The sequence below is a fragment of the Patiria miniata genome, unplaced genomic scaffold (assembly GCF_015706575.1).
Source record: "Patiria miniata isolate m_02_andy unplaced genomic scaffold, ASM1570657v1 HiC_scaffold_25, whole genome shotgun sequence".
Lineage (NCBI taxonomy): Eukaryota > Metazoa > Echinodermata > Asteroidea > Valvatida > Asterinidae > Patiria > Patiria miniata.
In genome coordinates, this window is record NW_024037064.1 from 4,940,373 (window position 1) to 4,962,718 (window position 22,346).

The 22,346-nt window shown below is 38.9% G+C and overlaps 1 protein-coding gene across 2 annotated transcripts; it reads left to right on the forward strand.

Annotated features, from left to right (window-relative positions):
• The first annotated feature begins 219 nt into the window (after positions 1 to 219).
• On the forward strand, positions 220 to 22,346 carry LOC119733378. Of its 2 annotated transcripts, XM_038206960.1 has the most exons (16): positions 220 to 291; positions 1,771 to 1,812; positions 3,371 to 3,406; positions 3,827 to 3,874; positions 4,201 to 4,236; positions 5,311 to 5,346; positions 5,767 to 5,814; positions 6,141 to 6,176; positions 7,259 to 7,294; positions 8,139 to 8,186; positions 11,346 to 11,536; positions 12,003 to 12,195; positions 12,847 to 12,966; positions 14,677 to 14,805; positions 17,343 to 17,456; positions 18,713 to 22,346. In XM_038206960.1, the coding sequence occupies exons 1-16, from the start codon at positions 258 to 260 to the stop codon at positions 20,959 to 20,961; spliced, it is 3,396 nt and encodes a 1,131-aa protein (XP_038062888.1). In that variant the 5' UTR covers positions 220 to 257; the 3' UTR covers positions 20,962 to 22,346. The 2 variants fall into 2 exon arrangements, with proteins under 2 accessions (XP_038062888.1, XP_038062889.1); XM_038206961.1 differs by lacking the exons at positions 5,311 to 5,346; positions 5,767 to 5,814; positions 6,141 to 6,176.

Sequence of the window (22,346 nt, forward strand, 5' to 3'; positions counted from 1 at the left end):
CTGTGGTGCAATCTGAGGCAATTTCTGACCACTTTGACCAATTTTGTTTTTGAGGAAAATATAATGTTGTACGAAGGCCCCCGTTGCCCCCCCCCCCCCCCCCCCCCCCGATCCGCCCTTGCATCCATTTTGCTACATGTATATTGTCGTCTTTTCTGCATTGATCGTTGTCACTCATTGTCGGTTTTGGTTTTGTTTTTATCTATCTGCAGGAAGTAGTATGCTTGTGTTGGAACATGGTCCTAGTCTGACCAATAATGGGAAATCCTCAGAGTAGATTCGCTCCAAGAGGTTTGTTGAAGATAGACAATCATCAGCACTATACATGTAGTGCAATTTGAGATCTGCTTTACACCTGGTCTATGTATAAATGCTCAGACAAAATCTTGAAACCTCAACTCCCTCACAACATCAGCTATTGTATGTCATCACACAAACCAATTTACTCCCAGGTAGAGCATAAACGCAAAGTATCTCACTTTATAGTTCACCATATATTCAGGGGTGTGATTTGTCCGGATTTTTCCAGATTTCCGGAATTTTGATCTAACGTCTGCGGAATTGTATGCGGATTCTGGATTCTGGATTTCCAGTGTTTTCTGTTTTCGTAATATTGCCCGAAAACTTTTGGCGAAATATGTGACCTGTTCTGTCAAAAGCAGACGCTTCTGGGCAGAGGTTGAAATTGAGATAGGGCCAAAAAACGCTGTGGGGGTGATTTTTATCGATTTTCAAATTTTTGCATATTTGTAATCCTGCACATGTCTAAAATATATTAAAAAAGTTTGAAACCCTAATTTGAACTCTACATATACTATTTTTGATGATTTTGATAAGGTATATCAGTTAAAGAAATAACTGTTTTGTGACGTTCGTGGCCATTTTCTCCGTTTTCTACTTTTCGACACAATGAACTTCAAAATAGCATAACTCTGCCCAGGAATGACCGGCTTCAAAAATTAAACCACCTTTAAAAAGGAAAAAGAACATGTTAACAACATGTAAAAATATCATTTTCGACCTTATGCCCAGAAAAGTCTGATTTTGACAGAACGGGTCACATTATAGGCCCTAATTTACAATAATGGATGGACTGGTGACAAGTCTAATAAACAATGCGGTTAAGAACCTGATAGACATCAATGCAGTGTGCGCAGTGGAGTACTTGAGGACCAGACTAAAAATTATTTTCATTAGTATAATGGGTGAGTATTGTGTAGTCCGAGTAATAGGCCTTTACTCTACGAATCGCCTTTTTTACACTTGGAGCTTGTCGGGCGAGTAGGGTCCTAGGATCTTAGAGTACATGTCAATACCAATAACCTATTTTGACCATTTTCACTCGTACCCCCTATCAAAATCTTCAGATTTCACCCCCAAAACTGTCCTCAAACTGCCTGATTCCCCTGTGGGAATTGAAAATACAAATGGTAGTGGTTAGGTTCACATACCTTCGGGAAGAAAAGAGAAATTTCACCTTCAATTCAGGAAACATCCTTGTCACACACGCCTTGTTGTTAATTTGTCACCTGACCTATCACAGGGCACTTTGATTGGTCACCAATCCAGGTGACCAATCAAAGTGCCCTGTGATTGGTCTGTCTAATGCCAGTCAATTTTTCCTGAATTCAAAATGGTAGTGCTCTATTAACTGACCTTTTTAGCCATTACATGTATGTTTGTGCTCTCTTAATTTGTAAATGCCTCTTTTCAGTGTTATTTACAGTGTATAAACAAATGTAATTACATTTTATACAAATGTCTTTTCAGAAACAAACTTGGATGATGAGCATCCCCAAGTTCCAGGTACCGGTAAGTTATAAAGCCTTTACAATAGCGTACCTCATACATGTACATATTCACACATAGGTTCTGGGTAAGTTATAAAGCCTATACTATACCTCATACATATTCACGCCCAAGTTCTGGGTAAGTTGTAGATCCTTATATACATTTACACTGTGTAGTTTTTTGGACAAATATCATCAATGAATAATTGATGATCAGCGAGTATCTCACTCACTTTGAACCGGAGCAACCCTCACATTGTTCCGAGGTGTCTCACTGGAATCGGAGCAAACACCGCATTGTATACATGTACATGTATCATTTCTAGCACGATGCTGCTGAGGTAGCCCCCATTGATAGCAAGAGTTTTTTACCTGCTATTTCACAAAGCAAAACCCTTGCCCTGCGTGCCCGCAGCTACCATTACTTTTCTGCAACCAGGTTTAGTCAGCATGCGTCAGTTGGTAACAGAATGATTCTTGGACTTCTTGGAAAACAATGATAATCAAAGTCTGTCTGGGTAACAAACGTTATGTCAGAGAATATTTCAGTATTTCCTCATGTCAGTTCTTCAGACCATTGAACAGTTGAGCAAAAGAAGGATTTGGGTTAACAGGGCCTTTAATTACTATTCTTATTTGTGAGAAAGTATCTTCATCGATTAAAAAAAACTGTTTGAAACTCATTGAAACTGTTTCCTTCTGTCCAGTGACAAACATTATGTTCACCAGGCATCCTCCACCCTATAATTTCTTAAGGGTGTGGAAAGTTTGCTTAAAAGATCACTCAATATTAACATTGATGGTATTAAATAATAATTTGAATAAAATTTACTAAATTTGTTCATCTTGCCTTGAAATTATTAGGAACAAAAATGTCTGTCCACTTGACGAGCGTTACATCTTTACGATGTACATGTACCTTTCATAGCTTCTTGATCGTGAATTTTCTAGATTAAAGGGAATGTACAACATTTTGCTTTTGCTGCAATATTCAGTAATAAATGGATTTGGAGAATAAGTATGTTATAGCAAATATTGTTAAAAATGACTTGTTTCACGTTATGGGATCGTAGATGCTGGAAAAACTAAGAAAACCAATCATGTTCTTGTACTCTGGCTCCCAGATCCCACTGAAGATGAAATGGAGCGATTTATAGACTGGGGGAATTGTAAAGTGAAAGAATCAGTCTAGCTGGCTTGTACCCCTTCACAGATGTGTAATCTATTGCGGAATAACTAAATATGAAAAATTAGGGGCAGTTTTTGAAAAAAGCCAGTTTGTGTTGGAAAAATGGAGTTTTTCTTGAAAATGTCAGCACACCAGGAGCCACGATTGTACAGGATGCTTTAGACTGTCATTCCCTAACAATCCAGTAAGGTATTTTGTGATAATTTGACTATTTCATCTGTTGATGTTTGCAAATGTTGTATCTTCCCTTTAACAAGCATACAGAGCAAAGATATGTGCAAGCAAAAAAATTAAAAAAATTTTGCTGTTGGAAATCGTGCTCAATGATCAAAGTTGTAACATTTAGTGTGGACAGACCGTTTTACAGGTACATTTAATATTTCATTTTCAGAATCAAATGTGGACGATGGGAAGCCCCAAGTTGCAGGTAAGTTATAGAGCCTAAGAGACCCTTTGCATGGTGCGCCATGACAGTGGGCAGGTATTTGTTTCTGGGTGATACACTTGATTAGGTACTTTGTGCTTGTATTGTAACTAAATTTAAATAAAACCTACTCGCTGTCATGGCGCACCTTGCAAACGGTCTATATATTTTTTTTTACAAATATTTTGATGATCAGCCATGCTGATATATTTCATTTCTATCAAAAATCTATCGCTTGTTTATTTTCGTTTATCAATGAACTACTTTTTCTACAACCAAGTTTAGTCAATGATCATAGTGCACATTTGTCAATGATTCTTAGACTCCTCTTTGAAAAATAAAGATTGTAAACAGGTTTTTAAAGTGGACAGTGGCTGGATTGGAGACTAATCTGTTTTACTTTTTTCTTCTTCATAATTTTAGAAGAGACATCTTCACCAGCAGTTGAAGACATTCCTTCTACCCATCCCAGTGAGTCAGCATATTTTATATTTTGATCTGAGACAGAGGAATTAATCAGAATCAGAATATTTTCTTTTTTTTTGTTGGCTGCTTGCTGCGAGGCAACACAGACAAGAAAATGTGTATCTCTTTGTCTTTGATTTGTTTTTAAGCAGATTAGTGAAGAATTAGAGTGAGATTTGAACGGTAACCTCTGAATCCCCATTCCAGTGCTCTATTAACTGAGCTATTAAGCCATATTTTGCGTTCTTCTGATTGTATGCCTCTTTTCACAGTGCAGTGCTATTTTTACTGTAAAGGCAAATGCAGTACATTGAATATTATTTTCTTTTCAGAAACAAACTTGGATGATGAGCACCCCAATGTTCCGAGTAAGTTATAAAGCCTCTTCTATACCTCATACATATTCACGCCCAAGTTCTGCATAAATTATGAAGCCTAAACTTAACCTTATACATATTCACGCCCAAGTTCTGGGTAAGTTATAGATCCTTACATACATTTACATTGTGTTTAGTATTTTTTGACAAATAAGATCAGTGATGTTAATTTTAATTGATGATCAGCGAGTATCTCCCTCACTTTGAACTGGAGGAACCATCGTATCGCACCGGTATATACCATTCCGAGGTATCTTACTTGCTTACTTAATTGGAATCGGAGCAAACACTGCATCGTATGAACATGTACAAGTACATGTATCATTCCGAGCGCAATACTGCTCAGGTAGCCCCCATTGATAGCAAGAGTTTTGTACCAGCTACCAGTATTTTTCTGCAACCAGGTTTAGTCAATGACCATAGTGTGCGTGCATCAGTTGGTAACGGAATGATTCTTGGACTTCCATTAAAAAAAACAATGATAATCAAAGTCTGCCTGTGTAACAAACGTTATGTCAAAGAAGATTTCAGTATTTCCTCATGTCAAGTTCTTCAGACGATTGAACAGTTGAGCAAAAGATGGACTGGAGTTTAGGGCCTTTAATTACTATTGTCATTTGTTAGAAAGGATCTTCATGGATTAAACAAAATTGAAACTGTTTTCTTCTGTCCCAGTGACAGACATTATGTTTATGGCATCCTCCACCCTATAATTGTTTAACGATGTGGAAAGTTTGCTTGAATGATCACTAAATATTAACATTGATTCCAGTATAATATAAAATTTGAATAAAATTTACTGAATTTGTTCATCTTGCCTTCAATTATGGATAGGAAAAAAAGTGTCTGTCTACTTGACAAGCGTTACTTCTTTGCGATTTACCTGTCATAGCTTCTTTAATATTGATCTTGATCTTTTTGGAATAACAAGCATACAGAGCAAAGGTATGTGCAAGCAAAAAATTAAAAAATTTTGCTGTTGGAAAATCGTGCTCAATGATACGCAGTTGAAACATTTAGTATGGACAGACCGTTTTACAGGTACATTTAATATTTCATTTTCAGAATCAAATGTGGACGATGGGAAGCCCCAAGTTGCAGGTAAGTTATAGAGCCTAAGAGACCCTTTGCATGGTGCGCCATGACAGTGGGCAGGTATTTGTTTCTGGGTGATACACTTGATTAGGTACTTTGTGCTTGTATTGTAACTAAATTTAAATAAAACCTACTCGCTGTCATGGCGCACCTTGCAAACGGTCTATATATTTTTTTTTACAAATATTTTGATGATCAGCCATGCTGATATATTTCATTTCTATCAAAAATCTAACGCTTGTTTATTTTCGTTTATCAATGAACTACTTTTTCTACAACCAGGTTTAGTCAATGATCATAGTGCACATTTGTCAATGATTCTTAGACTCCTCTTTGAAAAATAAAGATTGTAAACAGGTTTTTAAAGTGGACAGTGGCTGGATTGGAGACTAATCTGTTTTACTTTTTTCTTCTTCATAATTTTAGAAGAGACATCTTCACCAGCAGTTGAAGACATTCCTTCTACCCATCCCAGTGAGTCAGCATATTTTATATTTTGATCTGAGACAGAGGAATTAATCAGAATCAGAATATTTTCTTTTTTTTTGTTGGCTGCTTGCTGCGAGGCAACACAGACAAGAAAATGTGTATCTCTTTGTCTTTGATTTGTTTTTAAGCAGATAAGTGAAGAATTAGAGTGAGATTTGAACGGTTACCTCTGAATCCCCATTCCAGTGCTCTATTAACTGAGCTATTAAGCCATATTTTGCGTTCTTCTGATTGTATGCCTCTTTTCACAGTGCAGTGCTATTTTTACTGTAAAGGCAAATGCAGTACATTGAATATTATGTTCTTTTCAGAAACAAACTTGGATGATGAGCTCCCCACTGTTCCAGGTAAGTTATAAAGCCTAATACTATATTTCATTCATATTCACACCCAAGTTCTGCATAAATTATGAAGCCTACATGTATACTTTACCTTATACATATTCACGCCCAAGTTCTGGGTAAGTTATAGATCCTTACATACATTTACATTGTGTTTAGTATTTTTTGACAAATAAGATCAGTGATGTTAATTTTAATTGATGATCAGCGAGTATCTCCCTCACTTTGAACTGGAGCAACCATCGTATCGCACCGGTATATACCATTCCGAGGTATCTTACTTGCTTACTTAATTGGAATCGGAGCAAACACTGCATCGTATGAACATGTACAAGTACATGTATCATTCCGAGCGCAATACTGCTCAGGTAGCCCCCATTGGTAGCAAGAGTTTTGTACCAGCTACCAGTATTTTTCTGCAACCAGGTTTAGTCAATGACCATAGTGTGCATGCGTCAGTTGGTAACGGAATGATTCTTGGACTTCCATTAAAAAAAAACAATGATAATCAAAGTCTGCCTGTGTAACAAACGTTATGTCAAAGAAGATTTCAGTATTTCCTCATGTCAAGTTCTTCAGACGATTGAACAGTTGAGCAAAAGATGGACTGGAGTTTAGAGCCTTTAATTACTATTGTCATTTGTTAGAAAGGATCTTCATGGATTAAACAAAATTGAAACTGTTTTCTTCTGTCCCAGTGACAGACATTTATGTTTATGGCATCCTCCACCCTATAATTGCTTAACGATGTGGAAAGTTTGCTTGCATGATCACTCAATATTATTACATTGATGCCAGTATTAAATAATAATTTGAATAGAATTTACTTAATTTGTTCATCTTGCCTTGAATTATGGTAAGAAAAAAAGTGTCTGTCTACTTGACAAGCGTTACTTCTTTGCGATTTACCTTTCATAGCTTCTTTGATATTGATCTTGATCTTTTTGGAATAACAAGCATACAGAGCAAAGGTATGTGCAAGCAAAAACTTTAAAAATTTTGCTGTTGGAAAATCCTACTCAATGTCCCAGTGTACTATTTAGTGCGGCCAGACTATAATGCAGGTACATTTAATATTTCATTTTCAGAATCAAATGTGGACGATGGGAAGCCCCAAGTTTCAGGTAAGGTATAAAAGCCTAAGACACCCTTTGCATGGTGTGCCATGACAGTGGGTAAGTCTGGGTAGGCATACACTGCGTTATGCGAAGTTTTTTATTGTTAGGCAAATATTAGGACCGAGTTATGGGGACTTTCTGCTGTCCCCATAGCATTTTCGGTCCCCACAAATACCTTGTGGCGACGAGTGTAAGTCCCCACAACTACGGAATAAGTAAATGTGTGTTTCTGTGTGATACACTCATTGGTCTCCATTAAGAAGACAGGATAGGACACAGCGCCCTCCATCTTGTGCTCGTATGCGTAGTCATCGGTGAGGGTTTGAAAGTTTGGAATGCGTTCGTCACACACAGACCATGCAGCGTGCGCACGTCACGCAAGCGCGGTTGCAAACATTAAACCCGCACTGTACTACCCAGCTGTTTCTGTCCACGTTTTCCTAATCTTCACTGCGTGCAAGTGTACGCGTGTCCTATCCAGTCTTACTAATGGAGATCAATGGATACACTTGATTAGGTACTTTGTGCTTGTATTGTAACTAAATTTAAATAAAACCTGCCTGCTGTCATTGCGCAACTTGCAAATGGTCTATATAGTTTTTTGGTTTTTTTTTAAATACAATTAGTAATATTTATTTTGATGATCAGCCATGCTGTTATGTTTCAATTTCATCAGTTCTTTCAATCAACTGCTTTTTCTACAACCAGGTTTAGTCAATGATCATAGTGCACATGTGTCAATGATTCTTAGACTCCTCTTTGAAAAATAAAGACTGTAACTGGTTTCCAAAGTTGACAGTGGCTGGATTGGAGACTAATCTGTTTTACTTTTTCTTCTTCATAATTTTAGAAAAGGCATCTTCACCAGCAGTGCAAGACATTCCTGCTACCCATCCCCGTGAGTCACCATATTTCTAAGTTTGATCTGAGACAGAGGAATCAATCAGAATCAGAATTTGTTTTTTGACAGCTTGTTGCCAAGCAACAGTGACGAGAAAAGTCGTATCTCTTTGTCTTAGCGTTTTTAAGCAGATTAGTATAGAAATTCACTAGAGTGAGATTTGATCAGACAACCTCTGAATCACCGTTCAAGTGCTCTATTCGCTGACCTATTTAGCCATATTTTGCATTCTTCTGATTTGTATGCCTCTTCACAGAGCAAAATTCACTATTCTTACTTATTAGTACTCAATATAAGGAAAGAAAGGCATAAAACTCTGTGTGTATTTTCATGTCAAAATATCCGGTAAACTTCCCAACATTTTTATTGGATTTTTTACAATTATTTTTTTCCAGTATGATTACGATTGATCGAGTCATTGGTTGTTGAATGGTACGGTTGGATTTGCTGTGGTTCAAAAGCCACCCAAAAACCCACATTGTTTGCAATTAACCGTATTTTCAGATGAACTGTTGCAATAACATCAGACTTTACAGTCTTTTCAACCCTCTGATGCTCGCCCCGGGGCGAATTCACCCCTTCTCGTTTAACACTAAAGTTTTTGCCCTGGGGAAAGTGTCTCGCCCTGGGGATAAGATTTTTCCACTCTGGTCCTAAGCAGGGGTGAGCTCGCCCCCGGGATGAGCAATCTTGAGGGTGGCTGGGGGGTGGCGCAGGGATGAAAATTTCAAGTGAGAAACGTGGTTTATTTTAACCTCCATGTCGCCCCAGGCCACCCCCGAGATTTGGTCTAGTGAGAAAAGGCCTATTGTTCCAATGCCAAACCCCTGTGTATATAGTCTTGGCCCAAGATGTCAGTGATCAAGAGAGATAGTTGCATTGTTGTGTAGCGCACTTGCATAATTGATTTTATACTTTCTCTCACCAATATCTTGGTCATTTCGTAGCAATGGGGCGTGGCCATTTTATGTAAATAAGACTGTCTGTATAAATTTGAACAATCATAGTCATTTTTATAGCTCCATGCTTGATCACCGCACGTATAGCGCGAATGTCCACAACCGTCAGGTGAGCCATGAAACATTTTTTTCAATCGCTAATTGGTTCCCTATAAAGTGATGGTGCTCGATCACCGCACATAGGCCAGGGCGTACGTTTACAACCATTGGGCGAGCCATATAACCTTTTCTCAGTCGCTGATTGATTCCTTAGGAAAGCCTGGGAAAAACACTAAAGAAAAAGTTAAAACCACTGAAACAAAATGGCTAAGAATTAGTGCAAGTACATGTATATAGGCCTGCCGGTCTAATTGTTGTGACATTGGAGGGTATATATATGCATCCTCCACTATCGATCAATAGCGTCGTGGGCCAAGACTACTGTGTGTGCTGTTGTACAGTGTACTGATCGTTAATACTTGGCCAAAATATTAGTTATGACAGAAAGTGTAATTACTAAAGTGGAGTATTCACTGTATTTACTGTACACAGACATGTAAATGCACAGTCGGGACAAAGGTTTTTGGTTTGCTTTAACGGCAATTTCACCATTATGAAAGGTACATATCAGTGACAAAACCAATAAACCATTATACCTAAATAACAATTTAGAAAAATGATCCACAACTCCTAGTCTGTTTAGTCTCCTTGACCATGACCAGGTAATGGCTGTACATGTAAAAGATTCGATAAATACATTGTCAGGTTTATTCACTGAGCTTTTAAAAGCTCTGTATAATACTGACATGACATTCAATTGCCCATAACCAGAATTTGTATTTGCAGTATTTGTATTAATCCTAACTCCCTAGGGGTTTTTGCTAGGACTAGTGCAGTGCCCGTCTAAAATGTGCATGTTCGGGAAGGGCAAATTTCTTTGCCGCTGGTATTGGTTGCATGTTTTCACAGGTTGAATGCACTCACGTCAAAGTTTGTGCCAAATTTGAAGTTGTTTAGGCTAGTGGTTTTCAAAAAAGCTGCAAAATAATAGCGCAGATATTTACCCCTTCTGGACAATGGTATTGCCCTGCAGTAAGGATGCTCAGTCGACCACCTAATGTGCCCGTGTAGCCACCACGTACGTGTACATACGGAAACATGGTATGCAGTGCCATTCACCCACATTGGACAATATGGTATCGCCCTACAATGCACGTGCGCGTGCCCGTCCTTTTTGCATTGTTTACGTCATATTGAGTACGTGCACTTTAGCCTAAAACATGACGTAAACAATTGAAAAGAACATCAGTGCGTGGTGGTCTAGGCTATAATTTGCCACGTTTGCCTCAGAAAATGTTGCTCTTTTGCAGCTTTTTCGAGAACCGCTCGTCCAAACAACTTCAAAGTTGGCACTACACATTCTGGTGTCCCGTTCAAGACACCCGCCGATTTTCAACTTCATACAATGCCCGGTTCTGGAGATAATCGAAATACAGACAGACAGACACACACACACAGATTCCTGGAATTATAGTATAGATGCAACCTCAGTCCTGCAAAATCCTCCAACTGCCTTCATGTAAAAATCGCATACAGCCTTAATCCTGCAAAATCCTCAATTATTTCTTTATAATGTGGTCCTTGGAGGGGTGACCATGCCTCAATCCTGCAAATCTTCCAGCAATCACTGTCAATTGGTAGAGGCTGAGCCAGTGACATCCTGGAGCAGTGCAGATGATGCACGCATATATTTTGCACTAAATTTAGTTGGGCACCATTTGCACACGGTGTTGTAATTTTGTTATTGTGCATCTGGAAGCCGAGTGAGGGAGCGATGGTCGTGTATCTCGGGGAATCTGAAAATGCATTTCAATTATCGCAGTATGTAAGAGAGCAGACTAATGACCAGCCTGGCAGGTCGAGTCGAGATCGTAAGTGGGTGCAGACTTCCCAAGCCTTATGGCCTTACTGAGGTCACCTCAAGCTCCACTCTAAAGGATATTTTTGAGAGTTTTAAGGGGATCGAAGTGTCATCTGCAACATATCAGCCCACATTTGAAAAAAAAAGTGGGGTAAAAAAAAAAACCTGCGTCGCCACACGACTTTGGGGCAAGCTCCATACCAGAAACCGGAGACTTTTTTTTTACCCTAAGGTTAACCGGGATGACTGTAGTAAACTCTATCCTTTTATGTAACGTGTGATCAACTTTTTTTTCAGATAATGTCATGAAAGCCCTGGAAGCAGACGCCAACAAGCCCGCAGAGAAGCGTAAAGCAGAGGCGACGGCTCTGAAAGATCAGGGGAACCAAGCGTTCAAGAAGAGCAATTACACACGAGCCGTTGAGCTCTACACACAGGGCCTGGAGCGTCTAAAAGACTTTGTGGTGCTGTACACCAACAGGGCACAGGTAAACAAGTCAAGTCCGTTACGAGCCAAGATCTCCGTATTCATGAAATGACTGAGAATATTTCTATTCCCCCTGGATGAGTCCATTGTCATGACTGTAGGTTGCTCCCCAAGTAATACCCTTACGCATTTACATGTGTACTCCTGGGTGGAGAGAGGCAAGTGGAGGTGAAGGTTTGTGAGAGATACGCAACATCATGAACGTTGCTGATGGCTTGTGAGAGAGATACGCAACGTTTTAATTTATTTCCTGAAAATTTTTCATATAAAGGGGAAAAAAAGAAAGGAAAACATATCATTTTGGGAGGGGGGCCAACTCATCCTGCATGTTTGTTTTTGTAGTACTGCACATAAGGCAGACGATTAATTCAAGGCGTCACACATGTTATCCTATTGAGACACGCATCACTTCGTTGTTCACTGTGTGGCAAATTTGAATCCCATCTTTTCACTTATTTCCCCCCAAGGCTTACAACAAATTGGGAAAGTTTACAGAGGCAATGGAGGACTGCCGGACTGCCTTGCAGTTGGAACCAAACAACGTCAAGGCATTGGTGCACCTTGGCAAGGCCCAACAGGGACTGAAGGATTACGAGGTGGCTGTTACGACTTACAAAGAAATCACCAAGATTGACGAGAAGTACGAAAGTAAAGTCGCAGGTGGGTCAGCAGTCTTCAGGCCAAATGCAAAAACATGTGATGCAACTAAATGAGTCATTTGTCGGCCCTTATCAAATGTTGTGGTTTTTTTTTACATTATTGAATAGAGCTGTATCTCAGTTTATATTTGGTGAAAACCCCATGTGAATAGGACCTTCCATTCAGAAGTTATGGGACTTGGAACACAGGCAGATTTGAAACAAGAAAACAGAGACTCAAACGATTCAAAATTGAAGTGTTTATTACACAACAATAAACATGCTTTATTTCAAGTTATTGACATAAATTTGTTACTCCTTAGCAAAAATGTCACGTTTTGAATACTTTATCGTGATATTTTCTCCGGAAAAAAAATTGACATGAAAGAGGACATATGTAGCCTTCTTATTTTACAAAAAAGTCAATTTTGAAATTTTCACCCTGACTGAACTATTTTGGGCTGTATCTTAAAATCATAATTGCCGACAATTAACGACTCATTTAGTTTGATCGCATCACACATGTGAATGTGAATGCGAACTGAAGCTAATGTGAAGTCATTCAGGACACGTATTCAAATGAGTTGAAATGTTTGCAGATCCACAGTGCATTTATTTGCTGATAATTTTTGTGGATTTTTTTCATTTTCCAACAATCTCACCCCTGCACTAGGCTACATTGCAGAAGTGAATCTAGCCGAGTCCGCAGCCAAGTCTGATATGGAGGCTGAGAGGCTGTTGAGTGAGGGCGATGTCAAAGCAACGGGCGTTCATGAGATCGGACTCGGTGACGGTAAGCAAAAACTCTGCCATAATTACCAATGTAGGTAATTACAAATGTAGGTAATTACAAATGTAGGTATGTAAATTGAATGTTTCTTATCCCAAAAATGTTTGTTTTACAGCATTTCATATAATCTTGAATTTTGGTTTAACTATAGACCCTTTGTTGGTTGTGCCATGACAGTGGGCAGCAGTCGATTTCATGAAAAAGTGCGCAGCTTGTGCCATGAGTAAGACTTAGGCAACAAATTTGTTGCCCAGCTGCGCAATAAAGTTACGATCGATTTCACAAAGCTTGGCGCAGCTTCACAATGCTTTAAATAATTTAAGCATCTTGGACGAGGATAAAAGCAGCATTTACCACGGCTGTTTGTGTGTGAATTTTTTCGTTCGCAAAACAGTCGTTGGATCACCTCAGCCCGCCATTTTGAAAATTATTTTGTCCGTCTTGTATCAACCTTGATAAGTTGTGCAATAACAAGCTCTGTGACACTCCTGATATGCTGGTAAAATATGTCATTTTCAGTCGTTACGACACAACTTATGCCGTCTAAAATGATGGTGCAAGTAACATCATAATTTATTGCGCAACTTGTGGACTTACGCACTATGTGACTTTTGTGAAATGGGTCATGTTGCGCAACTTACACAATAAATTTTGGCTCAAGCAGAGTTGCGCCAATTCGTAAGATTTTGTGAAATCGGCTGCTGGTCTGTTTCACTGCATTATTTTGTATATGGTGTAAGTCAAGGACACACGCAACATTATCAATGAATCGAGGACAGAAACCGAATCGAGGACTCCTTGGTTGGAAAATGTGTACAAACCAATGAGAGCTGTTGCAAAGTACAAACAAAGGAAAAGGGAAGAGGAACAAAAGAAAATCCTCAATTTACACCCCGTTAACCCTTTCGGCCATCAGCATGGGGGTTTGGTCGGTATCAAATCAGGGCATAATTGATTATAGTTGGCATGCGCAAGGCATACCGCCCCTAGAGTGGTAACAAGCATTTTGATGGACATTTTGAGAAAAAGGGTAATAATTAAAAGCTGCACTGCTGCAATGCTGTCACATATTTTCCAACTATGGAGGTGTATACCTTGCCAACTATGGAGGTGTATACCTTGCCAAAAATTGCTATGACGATTATTACCCTCATTTGATACCGGTTGCCAAAATTTTTGACCAAGGCTGATCCATGGCCTACTTGTTCAGCACGATAACTTGATAAATACTTTACTTAGGAACTTGACATTTCGTTTGTGGATTGTTCTGGATAGTCTTAATAGGCCTATTAATTTTGGGGCCAACAGGTCAAAGGTCAAGGTTACTATTGCTAAAACAAAAGAAATCTTGTCAACGAGTTAACTTGAGAAATACTTTACTTATTAAAGAACTTGAAATTTGGTTCGTGGGTTGTTTTTGGTACTCTTAAGAAGCCTATTGCTTTTGGGACCGACAGGTCAAAGGTCAAGGTCACTATTGCTAAAACAATAGAAATCTTGTCAATGCGATAACTTGAGAATAATTACATAGGAGCTTTAAATTTGGTTTGTGGGTTGTCTGTTGTTCTTGATAATCTTAAGAGGCCTGTTGCTTTTGGGGCCGACAGCTAGGTCAAGATCACTAATTGCTGTATTGTCAGCATGAATGCTTGAGAAATACTTTACTTAGGAACTTCAAATTTGGTTTGTGGGTTGCTCTTACCGTAACCACAGTAACAGACAGTCAAGCAGCTCTGACCCAACAACTACCAGATGATCAACAAACGACTCAGTCTGGCAGTGGACAGCCTTCCCAGCAGGAACCAACGCAACAACCTCCGCCGCAACTACAGCCAAGACCAGGTGAGACACAAACATTTGTCTGTAAACCCTGCATGTTATAACTCCCCTGGCCCTGATATCGGTTCCCAGTGACAGCATCCTTCCCCTCCATCCTTTGCATTGATGCTATTAGGCACAATATATAGCATTGCAGTGTCCCTGAAACAAGGGGGACCACACTGCCGACCAGCCCCCTGTCAGCCCAGAGAGGGGAGCTCTTGGGATCGAATGGGACTTTTCACTTTTCATTGAGATCTGTGAAGTTCCAGTGTGCATGGAGGCCTAATTACTCCCCTGTTTTACTGGTAGTTTGATTAAATTACACAAATTTTAAACTTGAACTCAATGTACATGTACATGTTCAAGCGGTTTGTTCTTATTGATACACTGACAATTTAAACTTGAAACAAAACATTAGAAAGCATCCTTAATCAGTTTACAAACGAAGTCTATACAGTTATTCCTTTTCAAAAGTAAATTGCATGAAAATAATTATGCAGACAAAAATCCATGATTATCAAGTGCAGAACAGAAAAAACTTAAAAGGCTTGTAAAAGCAACAGTGTATTTTAAACAACAGAGCATCTAGAATCCAAAAATTTCCCGGTGCCCTTAAGCCGGCCCCGACCCCACGCCGTCGGCCGCGGACCCCACGCCGTAAGACATTTGCCCTTCGCGCTCGCAGTAGTCCTCGGGCAGAAGCCCCTATTCGCATCCTTTCAACAGTTTACAAACTATAAGCCTATCCAATTCCTTTTCATAAATAAAATGCACGAAAATAAATATGCAGACGGAAATGCATGGTTATCAAGTGAAGAACAGAAGAATCTTAAAAGGCTATAAATACAAGAGTATGTGTTACATGTTACATGTGTTACCGCAAACCGAAATGAAAGTGAAAAAAATCCGAAGTATCTTAAAACATTTTACACTTAACCCAGGGCTATAGGGGAAAAGGGGGCCAGGAATTGCCTCAGATTTGCACCACAGAGCATCTTGAATCCAAAATTTCCCGCGGCCCTTTATTAGCGGGCCCCTGACCCCACACCGTAAGGCATTTGTGCTCCGCGCTCTCATTAGTCCTCGGTGCAAATGCCCCAACGCATTGTTGCAACAGTTTACAAACTAAGTCAATTCGATTCTTTTTCCAAAATACAATGCAAGAAATATGAATACGAAAATACATGGTTTACAATTTTGAAGTACACAGTAACTTCTTAAAATCTTAAAAGCTTTTGCTCAAAGAATTCAGGGGTAAAGGGGCCAGGAATCGCCTCAGATTGCACCACAGAGCATCTAGAATCACAAATTTTCAGGGGCTTCACGCTCGTATAAGTTCTTGGAGCAAATTCTCCGAAGTTGTGCCCCCCATCTAAAAAAATCCTGGATCTGCGCCTGACGTCTGTAAAGAGCAAAAACACAATATTGATTTACATCACCAAATTGATTTACATGCAAATTCCATCCTCTGAACAATATTTTAAAAACCCCTAAATATGGTGTTTTTCACATACATGTACCTGAGAGCCAACAGTAGGATATTATCAAAGCACACTATATTATGATGTTGACAACAAAGAGCAAATTTCATGATTTTTTCGAGCACAATTTTTGGAAAATAAACTGTTGGTGCACAAATTTGGCCTGCAAAACATTATGAATTGAAAGACAAATCTGATAATAACGTCACCCGAATGCAACATCGTTTTAAGGAAAAAAATGTTCTTTGTATCTGTAAACAGGCTAAATACCGGTATAAACAAACTGAATTGAACTTTTGGTTCTTAAAAAAACCCTTTAAAGTAGGGCTACATGGTTTGCGCACATTTTTAAAGTATTTTTATTTTTAATGTAAGTATTTTAATGTTTGGTTTTTAGTAATATTATGTTTTGGTATAATTGTTTTTTGAAAATCATATATTATGTTCACATGTACAAATTTCCGATTTTTAACTGTCAGACATGTTTTTAATCAACCATTAATAAATGCCTTGGAGAGTTGATAGCTTCTGATTGGTCGAGACTCGATCACGTGGGGGTGTATTAACATGTGATATAAAGACAGGCTTCAAAAACAAGTGAATAAATGGCCCCTGAACCAGCGTTGATCCAGCATCATGTAAGCCATGATTGACCAAATAAACAACAGTCCTTCGGTAACTTTTTATAATACATCAGTACACGTGCTCTCAACCACCATCGTGTGAAGACTTCCGTGCGTGTATGCATTCTATACATGTAGTTGTTATGCGGGGCCTGCGGGCGCGTTATAAGTCTTAACACGACATGTTCATACTAAGGATGTTTACAACGAAAGCATGGATATGTGATTTATTTTCTGTAAACACGCCTCACAGGGACATATTTACTGTTTCTAAATCGAGCATCTTTGTAATTTTGGAAACAAGGAGTATGTAAACATGAACACACAAAAAGTTTGGAAATATCGCCAAAAGAAAAGTCACACAAAAGTGAAGACCGGGTGCTCACACTGTTATTCCCTAATTATTTAATTGAATTGAATTGAAGGATATTTTAATTCTTGCTTTTGATTGTAGATTACCCACAAAGAAGTGAAGCCATCATAGGAAGCATCAGCGGTAGCCAGAACCCTGTCATTGTTGGTTCAAATGAAGTAAATATCATTTACAACAAGCTGTCAGAGGGACCAGGTAAATATAATCTTATTTGATGCGATGAAGTAGATATCTTAAATCAAGTGTTAATGTATTGGGGGGGGGGCAGGGGGAGGGTGGTATACTGTTTTAGCACATGTATGTAGTGAACATAGTTTCATGACTTATTTAACTGTTCTTGTAGTTCTCCAGATATATAGGGCTTTAAAATATGCACCTTTAGGATAACGTATTTGGACCCATGATGATGTCATCATGACGTCCCCAAGTTTTAATCTGTTAACACGTGCCTGTACCTGTATATGTACATGAACATACAAAGTTCCAACCCAATTGGACTTACGTTCTCTAGATAAAAAATTGTAAAATAGACAACTTTAAGGTGACATCATAAGACCATTGATGACGTCATCATGACATCACTTGTCTAGGGCCAACCTGTACGTAGTTTGATGTCAATCTGATTGCATTTTATGTCAAATTTTGCTAGCAGAAGAACATGTGAAAGGTTTCGAAAATTAATTAAAAGAATTAGGTGATGAGGTCATCATGACGTCACTTTTGTAATTTGCAAATTAGTAGCACTATCTACATGTACACGTACCTACCCACCACATTTAAGTGACATTACTATATTCAAAGACAAATGTAATTAACTCAAAGTGTTCATACGCAACTTACTTAACCTACATTTTACTGTAGAATAAAGTCTTTGATAAACAAATTTTAATCTGGTCGTGTTTGGTATTGTTCAGCTTGCATTGCCCTCTTTTTTTTTTGGGGGGGGGGATGGGGGTGCTGTTGAGAAAGGTACATGTAGGTCCTATATGCATCCTTAGATATACCCTGGAATTAACAGGCACTGAGGACTAATCAGTGGGTCCACACCCTGAAGACGAAACTTCTTCCTGCTTTTATCAATATCATGATCTCAGGGACGCACGCTTGGAAGCAAACTTTGGATACAATCCTCACGCAACATTTCCAAGTGTACATTTTACTGCACGTAATTGGAAACTTTAACCAATTGAGTACATTATGGATGAAGTTAAAAAAAATTGCTGCCTGCAGAAACAAATAATATGTTGAAAAATGGACATGCACATTGTTCGGATTTGTTGAATTGCAGCTTGAGAGAATTGTTATGAATCATGTTCATGTATACTTAATGAATAGTTTACTCATACGTCATTAGTAGAGAGGGTTAATGCAGCTTGAAAGAATGATTGTAAGGAATCATGTTTATCAGTTCTCAAATCAGTTACTTATTATAATTTCATGATTTCTTTCAGAAACCACCGGACTCCAGGAATCGGGTACCTTTGAGGATTTGCAACAGGAAATTATTGACAACTATGAGCAAACTGCAACAACTATTCCTGCACATCCTACACTGCAGTCACGTAATGTGGGTATTGAGGAATTCTTTATTCCACTGAATCTCAGAAAGAACATTTCAGGCAAAACGAAATCAGAGAGGTTGGTCACATTACTAAAACAAAACATATTTTTGGATGAAGCACAAAAGATAATTCTCAAATCCGTTGATGATTTGTTCAATCAGAAAATAGTTAAGGAAATCAAGATTCTTCTTTATGGTGGGGCCGGGACGGGTAAAACAACCCTGTTAGTGAAAGTTGTAAACTCCTGCATCACACTCAGTTCAGAACCCCTTCTCGGTAGATTCGATCTTGTGCTTTGGATTAAGCTGAGGCAAATGCAATCAAACAGTGTCTTGGATGCCATATTTGACCAAATTCTACCAATTGACACAAAACTGGACAAAACAACAGTGCAACGTATCATTGATGGTAAGCAATCACGCATTGCTTTGCTGTTGGATGGATTAGATGAAATTCCGTCTCATGTTTTGCAATCTAAGGAGGGCGTGTACAGGGTTCAAGATATCTTACACAGCAGAGTCCTTACAAAAAGTTTTGTGTTGGTAACTACTCGACCACACATGATGGAATATGTATTGGAGGGTAGCAACCCGTACGCAGTGGTTGAAACATGTGGCTTCAGACCACAAGACAGAGATCAATATATCAGATTAAACCTTTCTGATGATTCTGACATGGGAGAGGCATTGATTTCACATCTAGAGGACAATGCAAATCTCAAGGAGATGGCTGTAATTCCAATCATTTCCCAGATGTTGTGCCTTGTTTGGAAGAATGAAAAGTCATTGCCTGAGAGAATTACCAAGCTGTACGAAAAGTTTGCGGTTGTTCTTTTCAAGCGCTGCAATAAAGATATGAATGATGATCAGGTGATGTTAAACTTGATGCCCATCATTGATGACTTGGGGCGTGTTGCATTACAAGGGTTACTAGACTCTAGAGGGGAAAGACTCATGTTCAATGAAACTGAATTTCAGGATTGTCCGTCTTGCTTAGCTGAGGGTTGTCGTGTGGGTTTCGTTCTACGTGAAACGTTCACGAGTGGTCTGGATGTAAAAGTGCTGGTCACTTTCCCCCACAAGTCCATCCAAGAATACTTTGCAGCATGTCACCTGGTGAAATTGCTACAACAAGATGACGAAAACAATTTCCGTCATCAGTTGGAGCAGATTGGAGAAGGAAATGTTTTTGCGATGGAATACCTGCTGAGATTTTGTTGTGGTAGATCCATGCAGGCTGCTGGTCTCATTCTGGATCACATACAAGAGATGCAAGGTGATGAGATGAAGCTGCAGAGATTGGCTCGGTTGATATTGTGTGAATCTGGTTCAAAAGAGTTGGCTACCAAACTTGTCAGACCAACTAGGGTAGAGTGTGAGAGTAATGCAGACCTGAAATCACTGAGCTACTACTTAAAGCGTGTCACTCCACCACTTAAAAATACAGGCTTTTACATGCATGTAAGAAAGCAGGATCTTAACCTTTTCAGGGAAATTCTTCTGAGTGACAGCATGGAGTCGGCTAAGATGATATTTGTTCACTACATGTTGTCTGAGGAGGAGAAGGAGGATTTCAGTCCCCTAGAGAAAACAATTGGTGTGAGGAAAGAAGAGCGCCGTGCTCAATTACACATTATGTTTTACATTGGGGAAAAGTCGTTGTTTGACATGGGGCCTGCATCGCACAGCTTTTTGCGCATGCAAGAAAAAATCATGCCTAGTTTGTCCATGATAAAAGTAAGACCAGAGGAGGTTGTTGATGTGTTGCAGGTACTGGAAGAATGCAGGTTTAATTATCTCTACCTGCATAGTATCAACCTGCATGGACAGTTGCGAGATGTCCATATCTTGCCAGCCATTGGCACCTTGCACCTCGAAAAGTGCAGGTTGGTCGATGATGATGTGAAGGACCTGATCAGCATCCTTCCTGCTGGGCGTGGTTTAATAGGGCTTACCCTTGATGACAGTGCATTCAGTTTGGATGCAGTGAGGGCTCTCATCGGTCATCTCCAAGGTTTCCCAAAGTTATGTCGGTTGGGACTTCATAACATCGGCCTCGATGCTCAGCTCATCAGACAAGTTGTCAGTCAAGGCCTCCCTCACCTGAAGGAAACAGCAGAGGGAGATTTCCGAGCCTAAATAATCTACCACCAAGTCATAACTCCCACCCTGTGCCCTATGAATGCACCACGTTCACAAAGTAGCACGTATCATGGGTCATTTTATGTAAAATCAATGCTCTGCAACCCCCTCCCCTCCCCCCCAAAAAAACCCAATAAGTTAAAAACAAATAAAAAAATAACAGCAATCAATAACAACAAAACTTTATTTTCAGAGGGCAATAAGAGGCTCGATAATGAATAGAAAAGTCAACAAAAAGGTTTCAATACAAATAGATGTATTCAGAATCCTCATACATTATGAATACAAATATACCAAGCATAGTTCTTCATTCTACTGAACCCCAACCCCTCCCAAAAAAAATTATTCCATCAATTAATTAATCAATCAAAAGACAATGTGAAAAGACAATCACCAATTCCTGTACAAAATGATTCATTGAAATCTTCAAACATATTAGCACTGTACTAAGCATTCTGTGTGACACTTGAAAGTGATATTAAATTGACCTTGTATCTTGGGTGACCTCTGAATACTATTATAAATCCACAATCTAATCGTCAATTAAACAGGAAAATCCACCTCTCCTTTCCATTTCTTTTGAGAAATTATCTTGTATTGCATCATCTTAGGTGAAAGTTGTGTGAGATGTCTTCAACTTTTGTGACAAAGGCCTCCTACCCTGTTACCTTATCAATGTAGTAATATGGCATTCCAACAAACTAATGTGACCACATGCAAATGGCTGCACAACACCCTTCCATAGACCAGTGCTGTGCAAAATTTAGTGTACAGAATGATACAAAAAATTAAACCCTGAAAAAGAGACGTAGTTTTGCTAAAAAGAATTTGCCTCATCAGCTTTGTACAAATTACAAAATCCTTACAAGTTCACGTGCCCAAACAGACGTTTCTTTTGAGTGATTGTGCTTCATTCATTATCAAATCGTTTGTGTAAATTAATGTAAATTATGCATAAAATGGCAAAAATTATGATTCCAGTTTGCTAACTTTTGTATAGATCTTTAACCTTGACTGTTTTGTGTAAGGACAGTATAACGTGGATTTTGTTTACTATTCAACTATAGGCCTATGTCCATATTGAGAGGTACTATACTAAACCAGTGTTCGTACTGTCAAACAATTCATGTATAATATATACATGTAGAATGTTGCATTGCCCAATGACGCATTTTTATCAGAGGAAAGTCATGTTTGCTCATTCAGGACCAATCTTGGAATTGTTGTATACGCGAACATTTTTCTGTGTTTCTGATTATGTAAAAATAGGTACAAGTGAACAATTTGCTTGTTTTTATCATTGCAAGCCTCTTCAAAGTATTGATCGACACTAGATTTGTTTGTTCCAAGTATGATCAACATTCTGTTCAAAAACTGACATT